The following is a 12806-nucleotide window of genomic DNA, read 5'->3' as shown; positions in this document are numbered from 1 at the left end:
GAAAACCTAAATGCTAAGACTTCAAACTATAAAATTCCCAGAAAAAAAAAAGTGGGGAGAGTCCTAAGATTGGATTTGGTAATAATTTCTTGGATATGACACCAAAAGCACATGCAACAACAACAAAAAATAGAAAAATGGGACTACAACTTAAAACCCACATCAAAGGATACAATCAACAGAGTAAGAAGGCAACCTAAGAATGAGAGGAAATATTTGCAAATCATACATCTGATAAGGAATATCCATAATATATAAAAACTCCAATAAAAATTAAAAAGATTAAAAAACTAAAGATTAAAAATATGGGCAAGGGACTTGATTGGAGTTTTCTCCAAAGACGATATACAGATGGCCAACAGGCATATAGAAAGATGCTCAATATCACTGACTATTAGAGAAATGCAAATCGAAACCATAATGAGATCATCTCACACTCCTTAGGCTACTATTTAAAAAGCAAAACAAATATTGCTGATGATGTGAAAAAGTGGAAGATCTTGTACCTTGTTGGTTACAATGTAAATAAATGGTATTGTCACTATGAAAAACAGTATAGCAGTTACTTAAAAAATTAAAAATAGAATTACCATAATATCCAACAATCAGGTACATATTCAAAAGAACCGAAGGCAGGATCTCAAAGAGATATCTGCATACCCATGTTCATAGCCATGCTGTTCACAATATCCAAAAGGAAGAAGCAACTGAAATGTCCAGCAACAGGTGAACAGATTAACTAAATGTGGTGTGTCAATACATATGTGTGTGCATGCACATACACAATGGAGTGTTACTAGTCTTGAAAAGAATGGAAATCCTGTCACATGCTACAATATGGAAGGACAGACTTAAGGATATTATGCTACGTGCAAGTAGTCAGTCACAAAAGACGAATGCAGTATGGTTTCATTCATGTGAGGGATCGAGTGTAATCAAATTCATAGGAGCAGAAAGTAAAACGGTGCTTGCCAGGAGTTGAGGGCTAAGGAAATCGAAAGGTACTGCTTAGTGGGTACAGTTTCAGTTTTGCAAGATTTAAAAAGTTCTGGAGATTGGTTGCAATAACGACGTAAATATACTTAACACTTTTGAACTGTGCACTTAAAAACAGTTGAGAAGGTAAATTTTGTTTTTTGTCACAATTAAAAATTGTTTAAAAGATAAATTTCAAATTTGATCTGTCAGTCTCATTAGTCACATTTTCAGGTGCTTGGTTGACTTCTGCAGTGCAGCTCTGGAATATAAATTATGTGAGTCGTTTTCTGACAGTAAGTATTTGCCTAAATATTTAATTGTAAAGAAATGAAAAGGTAGCCAATAGATCAAATACAGAAAGGAGGAGGCACGGAAAAGACAAAAGAAAACCGGTGAGAAAACACAGGCTGTGGATCAAGTGATGACAAATCCCTCTCATTTAATCTGTTGGAGTATCGGCTCTCAAACTTTCCTCCTGGTGTGTTAATTTTCCTTTTAATCTCTAACAAGATATTTTTCCTTTGGTAAACACTTTTCCCTACCCAGTAAGTATCCAGTGTTCAGGGCCAAAGCTGTTCTGCTTGGCTATTGCTATTTAGCCACAGCTAGGCTTTCTGAAGCACCAACATGCTAATGATGGTAAACTTCCCAGACTTCAAAGGTAGTTTCACTTCTGGCTTCAAGGGCTGGAGGTTTGACTCAATCATGAATTAAACGTTGATTCCTGAAAGCTTGAGGGGCATGAAAGAAAACTGCCTACAGGCAAAGCCATCAACCTCTCACAACTCTTGAATTATCCTGAAAGGTCTAAGCAAAATCCTTTTAAGTGTCCATCAGCTTTATACATTTGAACTGCTCTGGGAAGTTGAGATTGAAAAAAGCATTGTTCCAGCCCTTCATGGGTCATTCTATTACCATGAGAGAGGGGCAATGAGATCTCCTGGTACTGGGGGGTCCTTTAACACTAAAATACAAATGTCTACATCTCTCAACAAGTGCCAAATAATACACAGCTTAAAGAAAAAGAAATATTCCTGGAGATATACAAGTGACCTCATTACATTTACAGCATGGTGAAAATTGAGGTTAGTTCAGCCTCCCTGCCAGTAACAAGTACAAATTATATTCTTCACTTGCAAAATGTGACTCTCTAAACAGAGCCCAACAGCCTTTCAAGAATTACTTAGCAGGTAATTAGTGTTTTCAAAATACTTTGTCACTATATTTTAAGATCTGGGCCTTGACACGGATTAGCTAAACAGACAAAAAGTCTTTATCTTGCTTTTTAGTGAACCGCATTTAGACTGCAGCCAGCTTCTGGATATGGCTGGAATCAAATGCAAAGGCAGCAGTCCAGGCCCACTTCTCCTTCAAAGCTTTTCTTACTTTCACACATAAAGTATGCTGGTATTGCACTGATGTGTTTGGAAGCACTCAGATGCAGCCCAGCCACTCAGACATGCTTGAACAAAGAGCGGTTTTCATCTTCAAATTTAGATTTTCTGTGGGAGTAGAATCCCCAAGTGGGAACGAAGTGTAGGGGCAGGATCACTCGGCCAGGCAGACTCTAGACTGGCGGGGTGGACGTGATGATGGAGGTGGGCATGGCCGGCTCTGACATCCGCGCTGCCCCTCAGGGCGCTGTCCGCTCTGCCCAGGGGCAGCACGGACTCACCAGCCTTGCTTCCCAAGAGCTACTCACCGCTGCGCTGTGGACAGTCCTCCTTCGCGCGGAGCCCTCGGGTGGTGTTACAAAGAATTTTGGTCGCTCCAGTGGGTTTCTAGAGTGTGCGGCTCTGTAGGGCGTGATGTTGATGGGGCTGCAAGATGCTGAACGAGGACAAATGGGGATAACTAGGGTGCAGGTGATTGTTTTATACACAAGAGTGCCAGGGGAGCAGTTGAAGGAAAGCCAAAAGCAGGATCAGGACAAGGAGCAGAGCAGAGATAGAGAGAAAAGTAGGGAGAAGTGTTATTACCTAAAGGCCTCCAGAACCATCACGCTCAATTCTCCTCACGGTCCTATGTACAGTGTGTCCAAAAGGAGGGCACGTCCAAGTGAAAAATCAGGAATATATAAATTATTTGGCTATTGAAATACTTTAATTAAAGAGACAGACGTCAGCCATACAGAAAGCAATGGCCTTATATTCCTATAAACAGATGGTTCTGGCAAAATGCTATATTAGTGACAGATGATTTTAAGATGAGGATTGTTTATAATCAGATTTTTCCTAATTAGCTTTCAGATGGAACAAAAGGTGGAAAGACAGCAAGTGAGCAAGCAGGCAAGCAAGATATATTGCAGCTATTTTGGGAGTAAAATTCAGCAGCCAGTGGGGGAAAAAAGCAACTGAATTTTTAAAATGTTAAATGACCAAGTCTCATCAGGTGTTAAGACTTGCTACAAGAATAACTAATAATTTCCAGGAAAAAAAATTCTGTAAATGTTTTATCTACTTAAAGGCAAATCAAATGCATGCTTTTGGGTTTTTTCCCAAAAGCCAAGCCATCGGATGGTTCATAACAAGCAGAGGAACGTATAGGGAAATGGGATGTCATCATTTAAAGCGGTGAAGAGAACATGAATATGTTAGAATTGCCAAAAATAAAGTTGAGTCGTGAACAGCTGTTATAATCATGAATAGCTGTTATAGTTTTACTTAAGATGAGATTTTTGTTTTGTGAAAACCACATACTTTCTGACCTTACTTTCAAAGGAACATTGTCATTAATCAAGTGGTTGATTCTGAGTAACAATGGGGTTAAAGAAATTCACAGAACACTGCATAGGTATCAGACATTTGCGTACTAATGATCCAAGGTTCATTTTCATATTTCATCCAGAAATCTTGTTTTCTAGGAAAATAAGACAAACATGACTACTGAAAGGAATACTAAGTGTCTGGACCATGTTATGACTTTACCCAACCCTCGCAATTGTAGCAACTCTTTAAAGAAACTATTACATCAACTGAATATAATAGTATTAGGTTAATAAATTCAAAACTCAAAAGTTCATAAGACAAATTCAAAGTAATCTTAATTTCAGAATTATGGTTAAAAATATGTTATTTTGGTTTACTCTATAGACAGAAAGTCCATCAGATTGCATCTTCGCCCTTGTGTTCTCTTTCATTAAATGCCTTGCAGTATCTTGTGGTTATCACCGAATGGTCAAGGCAGTAGATCGCCTGGAAACGGCACTCTTTTCCCATCATCTGAAAACAGAACTCTTATTTCTTGGATAAGCTGAAACACTTTGCATTCCCTCAGTTCTCCTCAAAAGATATATGCCTTACTTGCAAACTGACATAAAGCTCTGCTTCAGACCTTAATGGTGAAGGAAGTTTCCTTTATGTTGTGAAGGAGACCCTCTCGTCGTTTGGCTTACTGTGCTTACAGGCAAAGCAATTTGAAAACTTATCCTTTTCTTAAGTGCCACAACAAAGCACTTGTCCTTCCCAGACAAGGAAAGAGTTCATTAATGCAAACCCCTTCCAATCCAATCCAATGCCTTTATTTTATTTTTTTTTCTCCAATGCAATCCAATGCCTTTAAAGGTGAACATCCTAGCACAAGGCACTTGTGTTGGATTAATGAGCAAGAGGCACACACAGCCCAGGGCACAGCCAGCGGTCATTAAGCGCTCAGCGATCAAGAAACCCTAGATGACAGCCTTTCTCTGAGGCCATGGGTCTGACACTGAAAAAGGAATGAAGCACAGAAATATGATTTCTTTTTCCTCTAGTGGGAAGTAATAATTTCAGGGGGTATCTGTGGAACATTTCCTGAGACCATCATGGCTGTAAACCGATCTCATCATGTCTTTGGTTCATTGTTTATTACAGTGCTGAGTGAATATGAAGGAAAGGAAGAAACCTACCTGATGTAGTCTATAAAAAAATCCTCGAATTTAATTGTTCAAGAAATACTGTATGGTTAAATCTAAGGAGACTACATTTTATGGAATTCACTGCTGTTCTTAACAGCAACTACTTAAAAACCTGAAACATTTAAATCAATAGTTCTAATGATCTTGCCTTTCTGAAGGAAAAAGAAGAGCGATATTTGGTTTTTTTCTCCATAGAGGGCCCTCCATATCCCAAAGTAGTCTTATTAAATATAAAGTTTCTTTTATGGAAATGTCTTTTAGCAAGTCTTCCACAGTATCTGTATTTCTTTCTACTCTTGGTAGCAAGTATGCATTAATTTAACTCATTTGGTATTTTCTGTTTGAAATAATGGCTGCAGAGAAAAGATAATGCAGCTCACGTGGTTGACGTGCAGCAGAGAGAATGGCAGAACACTATAGCAGAATAACAACATTTATGAAGTGCTTACTATGTGCAGGTCCTATCCTAAACTGCTTTTTGCTTATGTTAATTCACTTAATCCTGAGCTCCAATAATCACATGTATCTTAAATGTATTTTTAAAAGATAGGCAAGGAAAAAACAACCCAAAGCAGTGGTCAATGAAACATATGAGACTGCTTTCCAATTTTCAACTGCTCTTATTACTTATTCTGGGAATTTACAATCACCGGACACCCTAGGGGTGAGGGTGGCTGTTTTGATCTGCTATTATAACCCTGGCTCTAGATGTAGGTCATCCTTTTGCCAATGGCAATTGGATATAAGGTGAACTGAAGGAATGACATTAAAAATAGGAAGACAAGAAAAAAAATCAAGGAGAGGAGCTGGAAAAATAAAAGTTGATGGGAAAAGTGTTCTCACAAGATAAATGTGAGAGACATTAAAACAAATAATTTCAAACCGAAAATTTTAAACACCAGTTTGGGTTCATTAAATATAAGCTGTATCAATGCAATAATAGGTAACAATGATCTAAAGGAATGTATTAATAAAACAAACAAGTAAAGGCTATGTATGGCATTGCTTCACATTAAAATAAATGACAAAAATGTATCAGTTTGTGAATAGGAGGATGTAAAAGTTGCAAACAAGAGCCAGTTAGCAGATTAAAAAGCACCTTGATTGAGCACAACGATGTCGGAAGGTGAAAAGACGGGCAAGTCAAATGGGTGGAAAATGAGGAAATGGTATTGGAAGAGACTAGAGGAACAGTGAAAGAATTGACAAAAGTTAGTGACAACAGAAATAGCAAAGGAAGACAGTTATTTTTTTTTAGCTGTGAGGCAGTCCTTTAGTATGAAGCAACACACAGTGGAGGTTCAGAAGCACAAGAGACAGACTATTTGGAGCCTATGAAACATGACTGAAAAGCAGTTTCAAAGGTTCTTCAATTAGCTGGACATAAAGAAAAGCTTTCATGACTTGTATGTAAGTACAACAAAATGGGCGTAAAAGTAAATTATCTTGTACTTTTTCCTCCAGAAAAATCTCAGATGCAATGTGACAGCTGACAGAAGAGTTGCGTTACAGAAAGCACAGATCGCTGTGGTCCAGCTAGTTGAGTGCATGATGGTACACACAGCATCACAAGCGTGCCAAGGACAGAAGCACATCTAAGATCTAGTCCACCTCAGCGGCTCTGGTGCAAGTCACTGATTGTCAAGCTCTTGCTTTCCACAGGAAGGTGGTGGGAATGCCTGTACTTGCTTTCTTGACTGCCTCCCAGGGGTACTGTGAGAAGTCAAGTTGATGCTAGCTCCCTGGGCCCTATAGATGAAAGACATCATAAAACTACCAAGAGTTATTATTTAAAAAAAAAAGAGGGTTAGTTAACATGAAGAGGCTTGCAAAGGCAAAGCCTTTTTTTTTTTTTTTTTTTTTTTGGCAAAGCCTTTTTAAAGGGAACTTTATGAGGAGGCAATGCAGTTTCCTACATACCAAAGATGAGGGCTGGTCACATGGATATTTGGGAAAACCTAAGTCAACTCACTGTGAGGAGATACTGCCAAAAGCCTAAAATGTATGTTTCTTTCCAGCTAGGTATAGACTATATGAACTTCTCATTAAACCAATTGGCTCATTCAGGCATGTTTTACATTTTTAAAAAGTAGAGGAGTTATAACTAATTATAATAACTAGTACTTGGCACATTTTACATATTTTCAAAGTAATGTTACAACTAAGAACACTGTAATTAGCCTTCTCCACAACTCTTAGAGTTTTGAAAGGGTACTATTCCTCGATTACATATAAAAGCCTGGCCCAGGGAGGATAAGTGGCTAGCCCACGGCCACATTTATGAAACACTATGCTTAAACAGGCTTGTGCTTTGATATTATCCCCAAGTCCACAAAGTAGTATTCAATCTTAAATTATTTCTACCTTTGATCATCTGCTCAGATGCGAAGGCAGAAAGGAAGGGAAAGGGATAGGATTTTCTAGTAATAGTTATGAACTGACAGAAGCCTCTGGAGCCACCAGATCACAGGGAGGGACATCCTTTGTCTGCCTGGCATCTGGTGTCCAGATAAGATGCTAAGATGGAAGCGCAGAGAAACAATGCCAGGGGCATGAAACCAACGCCAGCACACATATTTCCCCCGCCATCCCACCAGGAGGAGGAGAAGCACGCAATGGGAAGAACTGAGATGTGATCAGATGCAAATGGGGCGGCTCAGAGAGGGCTTCGAAAGGAGGACTTTACCTCACTGAGGAAGGTGCACCTGGACAGTTTTACCTGCATCTCCAGACAAGGCAGCTGCGCTTTTACTCCTGGCCAGGAACGCGTGTGTGGGCGTCAGCAGTCTGTTAACCACGCTGCTCTCCCACGGGCTGAGCTGCAGGCGGCGAGCTAAACGTCACCACATAAGCGAGATGTTAGAAGCGTTCTTCCAGGGGCGAGGCGGGTGCAGGGCATGACCCTTTTCACTTCCCAGGCCTCGGAGAGAAACCTCGACAGAGATCAGGCTGTCCGGGGAGGAAGGTGGTGCAGAGCTGGGGCAGGAGGGTCTCTGCTCAGAGGAGCGGCTATTCCATATGGTTGGCTCCCTTCAAGGTGTTAAGTCTGTGGCAGGCTCTGTATTAGGTTTGTGGACATGGCTTTTGCTAACCACCTGCCTATGGAGTCAACAGGTAACAAAACAGAAGAACCATTTCAAGCGGGTTTGGCATGTTTCTGAGTCCGTTGAACCAAGCTGCCCTCATTGGGATGGGCAGTGGGACTAAGGCATACACCTCAGCCAAAGGGCATCCTAAGTATCCTGCATGTCAAGTTCAACACAGGCTTGGGCAGCTTAATGCGAGACTGGAAATACGTAAGTAAAGATAGAAAGGGTCTCCATTAGATTTTGCTACATCTCCATGAACTGCTACGTGGGTAAGTGGGAGGGGCGGAATTAGATATCATAAAATGAAAGAGGACTCCTGTAAAGTTCTGCATAGAACTGTTGTCTTCCCCATTCAGAAAGCAGGTTCTTTCAGGTCCCTGGTTTGGCAAGAACATAAAACTTTCAATGGAGGATAAGGATAAAGCTGAACATAAAATTAAGGTAGAAAAGTCAAAATCCAATGTAACCATAATGTTGGAAATTACTAGTGGGTGTATGAAGAATTCAGAAAATAAATTTAAAATGATACAATGCAGTAGAGTCCCAAATTGTACTGGGGCTTCACAAGACCACTGTTAGGAAATGCAAGCTAATTACAAATAAATTGCTTTGCTTATGCTATTAGCTTTCAGTAATGGTCTATGAAAATACAGAAGCTACTTTCCAAAGATATCAGGAAAGAAGCTTGCAAATATCACTAAAATAAAGTGATCATATAGACTTGACCCTTAAACAACACAACTTGAACTGCACAGGTTCACTTATATGTGGATTTTCCCCACTAAGTATACTGTTGGCCCTTGGTATCCATGGATGCAGAACCTGCAGATGCAGAGGGCTTACTATGGGGCCCAAGCGCTTGAGGATCTTGGTGTCTGCAGCAGTTCCTGGAACTAACCTCCCGTGGATACCAAGGGAGGACTGTATATTTTAGAACATATTCCCAAATCACTTATAAAAACCTTTAAAACTAAACCTGACAAGGCCACTCCGTTCTGCACCACAAACAGCAGGTGCAAGTCCTCTGGCCTCTGGAGCAACTGTTCTTATAATAATATTTTATATATATTTTAAAGAAATGAGTTCTAACTTCCAGAAAATTAATTTTAGTTAATAGAAGTCATCCAGTGTTACAGGTTGTTAAAGAAAATATCTGCTATTTCAAAGGGAGGTACCAACCTCCAATAAGTACCTTAATTACCTGACTTTATTTTAAAAGAGTAGCCATTTTGATCAGGCACTGGTGTATTTAAGAATTAGTGAATAGCTTATTAGATTTTCTTAGTTTTGGGGGGAGAGTCTTCATGGTGAAATTAAACCTTATCTGTTGATATGAAGACATACATAAAAAACATCTGTTATAAAAACTATTATAATACAGTTGGTAGAATGCACAATAGGATAAGTGCCATTATAAGCTATAGTATGGCAGTGTGTGTGTGTGTGTGTGTGTGTGTGTGTGTATCAGAAGAACATAATCTAACCTAAAATTAGAATACATTCCGAGAATTAAATCAGTGGGGAAAGTAATTAGGATTAAATTAAAATCTTCAACAGAATTGTAATTTCAGTAGATGATAAAGGAAAGAAGAGGTGAATCCTTCCTTTTCTTAGATAAACTCTGTAGAATAAATGACTCAAAACTGCAGAGTTGGTCTATCATTGAAAAGACATGTCTGGTTTTTCTCCTCGATTAAGAAGTTTAATTGCTCTATTTCTGTTTCGTCTTTAAGGTATCAACCAAAGAATCTGCTTCAAATGAAGATCATTAAACACCCTCTTTGATTTGGGTTTAAAGCAAATCCAAAGAGATTTGTTTTAATAACTTTGAAACTCTGATCGAAAGATGTTGCTAAGAGAAATATGTTTCCAGTTCTACCATATTCTTAACTATGCCCTGAGCAAGAGAGAAATAGATCTCTTCCACCATAAGATAAATTTTTAGTAAAGGTTAGTACAGGAGAGTTACTTTTAAAATTTTTTCAACCTAGAAGGGCCTGATCTTGAGATAAGCTGCTGAAGGAAAAGGTATTAATTCTCATGAAACAACTATAGTATTGATCCTCCTTAAGCAGTTAAAATGAGATATTGACAATTCCCTTAATAGACAATCTGGTCCAAGGAGGCAACTAAACATTACAGATATTTGTGCTGCCCTGTTCCTCCACAAGCAGGAAATCACTATTTAGTTCTTAATGATGGGTGCCATGTAGAAATCAGGGACATATTGTTACATCCTGAAATGTTCTATGATATCTTCCTTTTTTTTTTTTTCATATGATGGCATAGTTTGAACTAAAACAGTAACAACAACAAAAAACCCATTATCAGGCCAAACAACATGCGGGCAGAATTCAGCTTTAGGTCCACCACCATGTCCTCTAATCTAGATTCTGGGGGGAGAAAAATGTATGGACTAATTTTCAGCTAAGAGTAGCCAATTTCCTTCTTATTTTTTTCAAATGCTCTGTCTTCCTTGAGGGGGGAGAGAAAACTGGTGAAGAAGGAAGCTTAATAATAAACACTTTTAATGCAAAAATTCCCAGTGGCAATACTGTCTCTGTTGCAGCAATTACAGAAATCTTTAGTAATCAGGGGTTTCCTTACCTAGGGTCATTTTATCAGTCTATGTGACTCTATATCCAGGTGTGATCATCAAAACATTTAAAAACTGACGGGGCAAGGCACAGCGCTAGTAGGTAACACCCTTTAACCCCTTTAGCTCCGGAGGGCCTGGGGAAGCACAGTATGAGGAAGTGGATATTTACCAACTGGTATGGAAATATTCCAGCATTTTGAATAACCAGCAGAGCATTTCAGTTGAATGTCAACTTTGATAGTATCAGAGCTTCAATTTAACATCACCCTTAAGGCCTGTGCTGTAGGGCTGAGAAAGCTCAAACAATCTAGTAATGGTGTACACTCTAAAGACTAGACTGTAAAAGCCTCTGATAATTTGATAAGAATGCTTTCTACTTTGATAATAAAGCATAATTAAATTTAACAAATAGATGGCAGAAAGGAAATTATACTAACTAAATTACTTAGATCTCTCAAATTAGAGAAGTTCAAATGCAGAAGATTCTCATTAAAAGACAGAGCCTACTGAGTGTTCTGCCTAACTTAAAAAAAATTGCTTCCTGAACCACATGGGAGCCTCTGGATGAACCAGATTTTTCTTCCAGGCTGACCTCACCAGTTAAACCAGAACTGGATCACAGTTCTTTTGGTAAGGGGGCAGAGAAGTGGAATCCCCAAATTTAGTGCTGTCCTCCTTGTCCTTTTAGTCTAGCTTGGCATCAGGTTTTATAGACCTGTACCATGATTCAAGAGGCAATTTCCTGGCTCCAGCTATTCACTGCTTGAACTTTCCCTGACCCTTAGCCTCACCCAAAGGCAGAGTGGATGGAGTCAGGATTAATCTAAGGAAGGACATCCATGAAGGAGAGAACGGCAGATGCAGCACAGCATCCTCATGCGCTGGGAGCTGGCGATCTCCACTCTAACCCCTCTTCTCCGTGATTAACCTGCTGGTTATGAAGTCAGGCTCTTCATTTCTCAGGGGCTCTGCCATCCAGTCGAGCCATCCAAATTTTCCCCGATTACTTCAGACTATCCAATCAGATACCGTCATGTGCAGATACTAGCTGACACAGTACTGTCATTCCATAGAAGTGTGGATAGGATACTGGTCGGTTTATCCCCACTCCCAACATTGCCCCAGTTTCAGCTACGGGATCAGTAAGCAAGGTTTAACTGAAAATTACTGTGAAATCCCGGTTATGGTTTGTCTTAGATCCATGTTCACAAAAATATAAAATTCAAGTGCTAAGTGGCCAATTCCAAAGAAAAGAGGAATAGACAACTGCTAAGAACAGTATGCTATATTTTACACTAAGGGAATTGGCTTGAAATAAAGGCTACTTATGAAAGGAGCTTCAATTAATAATACTTTTCCCTAACATATAAAAGGCCCATCTAATATCAATGATTTAGGCAAACTAGGTTAAAAAAAGATTTAGGTTAAAAGGCAAAAATTGGAAGTTGTTCAAACGTTTACTGCTTTAAGAGATTAATTCTAACATCAACACATTATATTATACATTACAGTGACACCATAACTTTTATACAATACAAAATATACAAATACACATGCACACATATAGAACATGCACACATTACAATCTTTTTTAAGGACTATAAACACTTCAAAACCAATCAGTTTCTTAATAAAGCACTCAAAATAACCACAATTTGTTACTTTCAAAGAGTATGTGTTTTTATATTGCACAATAATTCTTTGGTTTTTCAAGTTTAAAATTGTTTTAGTTACGTAAAACAAGTAGCTTATCTTAAAAGCTTGATTTTTCATTCTATGATATATAAATATGTAGAATGAAACTTTAATTTTATAAGTAACTCAGCATTCATGTACTGTAAATCCATGGGATGAATAAAACTCAAAAATCAAATAAAATGTTAACTGGAGGACTATGAATATTGAAATTTTTAGGAGGCTTACATGATGATATTCTTAAAGTTGGGCCATATCCCTTTAAATGAATGGACACCAAAAAAACCAGTCACACGCACAAGAAATGCAGTAAGAAACGTTTGGTTAAAGGAGAAATAAGTTAGCAAAATGAAATCTGCCAACGTGAATCATTTAAAAAGATTTTTTAGAACGTTAATGCCTGGAATTCCCCAAGTACAGATGAAATGTCAAAGACAATCTGATTGAAATGAAATAAATGTTCATAACAGATTATTAGCATGTTGGTGGATAAGTGGGTGATTTCTGGAGCTGTAAACTCCTGCACTAAAAACTTGAGGGAAGCACCGCT

The 12806-nt window shown here is 38.6% G+C and overlaps 1 protein-coding gene across 3 annotated transcripts in view; it reads right to left on the bottom strand.

Moving 5' to 3' along the window:
- MAP7 (microtubule associated protein 7) overlaps window positions 1–12806 on the bottom strand; it is a 170903-nt gene that overhangs the window by 18808 nt on the left and 139289 nt on the right. For all 3 annotated transcript variants that reach the window (XM_065931284.1, XM_065931286.1, XM_065931285.1), the window contains 2 exons: window positions 7593–7706; window positions 2681–2808 (listed from right to left, as the gene is read on the bottom strand). In XM_065931284.1, coding sequence (XP_065787356.1) covers window positions 2681–2808; window positions 7593–7706 — 242 coding nt within the window. The remainder of the gene's footprint in view (window positions 1–2680; window positions 2809–7592; window positions 7707–12806) is intronic.

This window comes from Muntiacus reevesi, chromosome 3 (assembly GCF_963930625.1).
Source record: "Muntiacus reevesi chromosome 3, mMunRee1.1, whole genome shotgun sequence".
In the NCBI taxonomy this organism is placed as follows: Eukaryota; Metazoa; Chordata; class Mammalia; order Artiodactyla; family Cervidae; genus Muntiacus; species Muntiacus reevesi.
The sequence above is the reverse complement of the archived record's forward strand: the minus strand, read 5'-3'. Positions and strand labels throughout refer to the sequence as shown.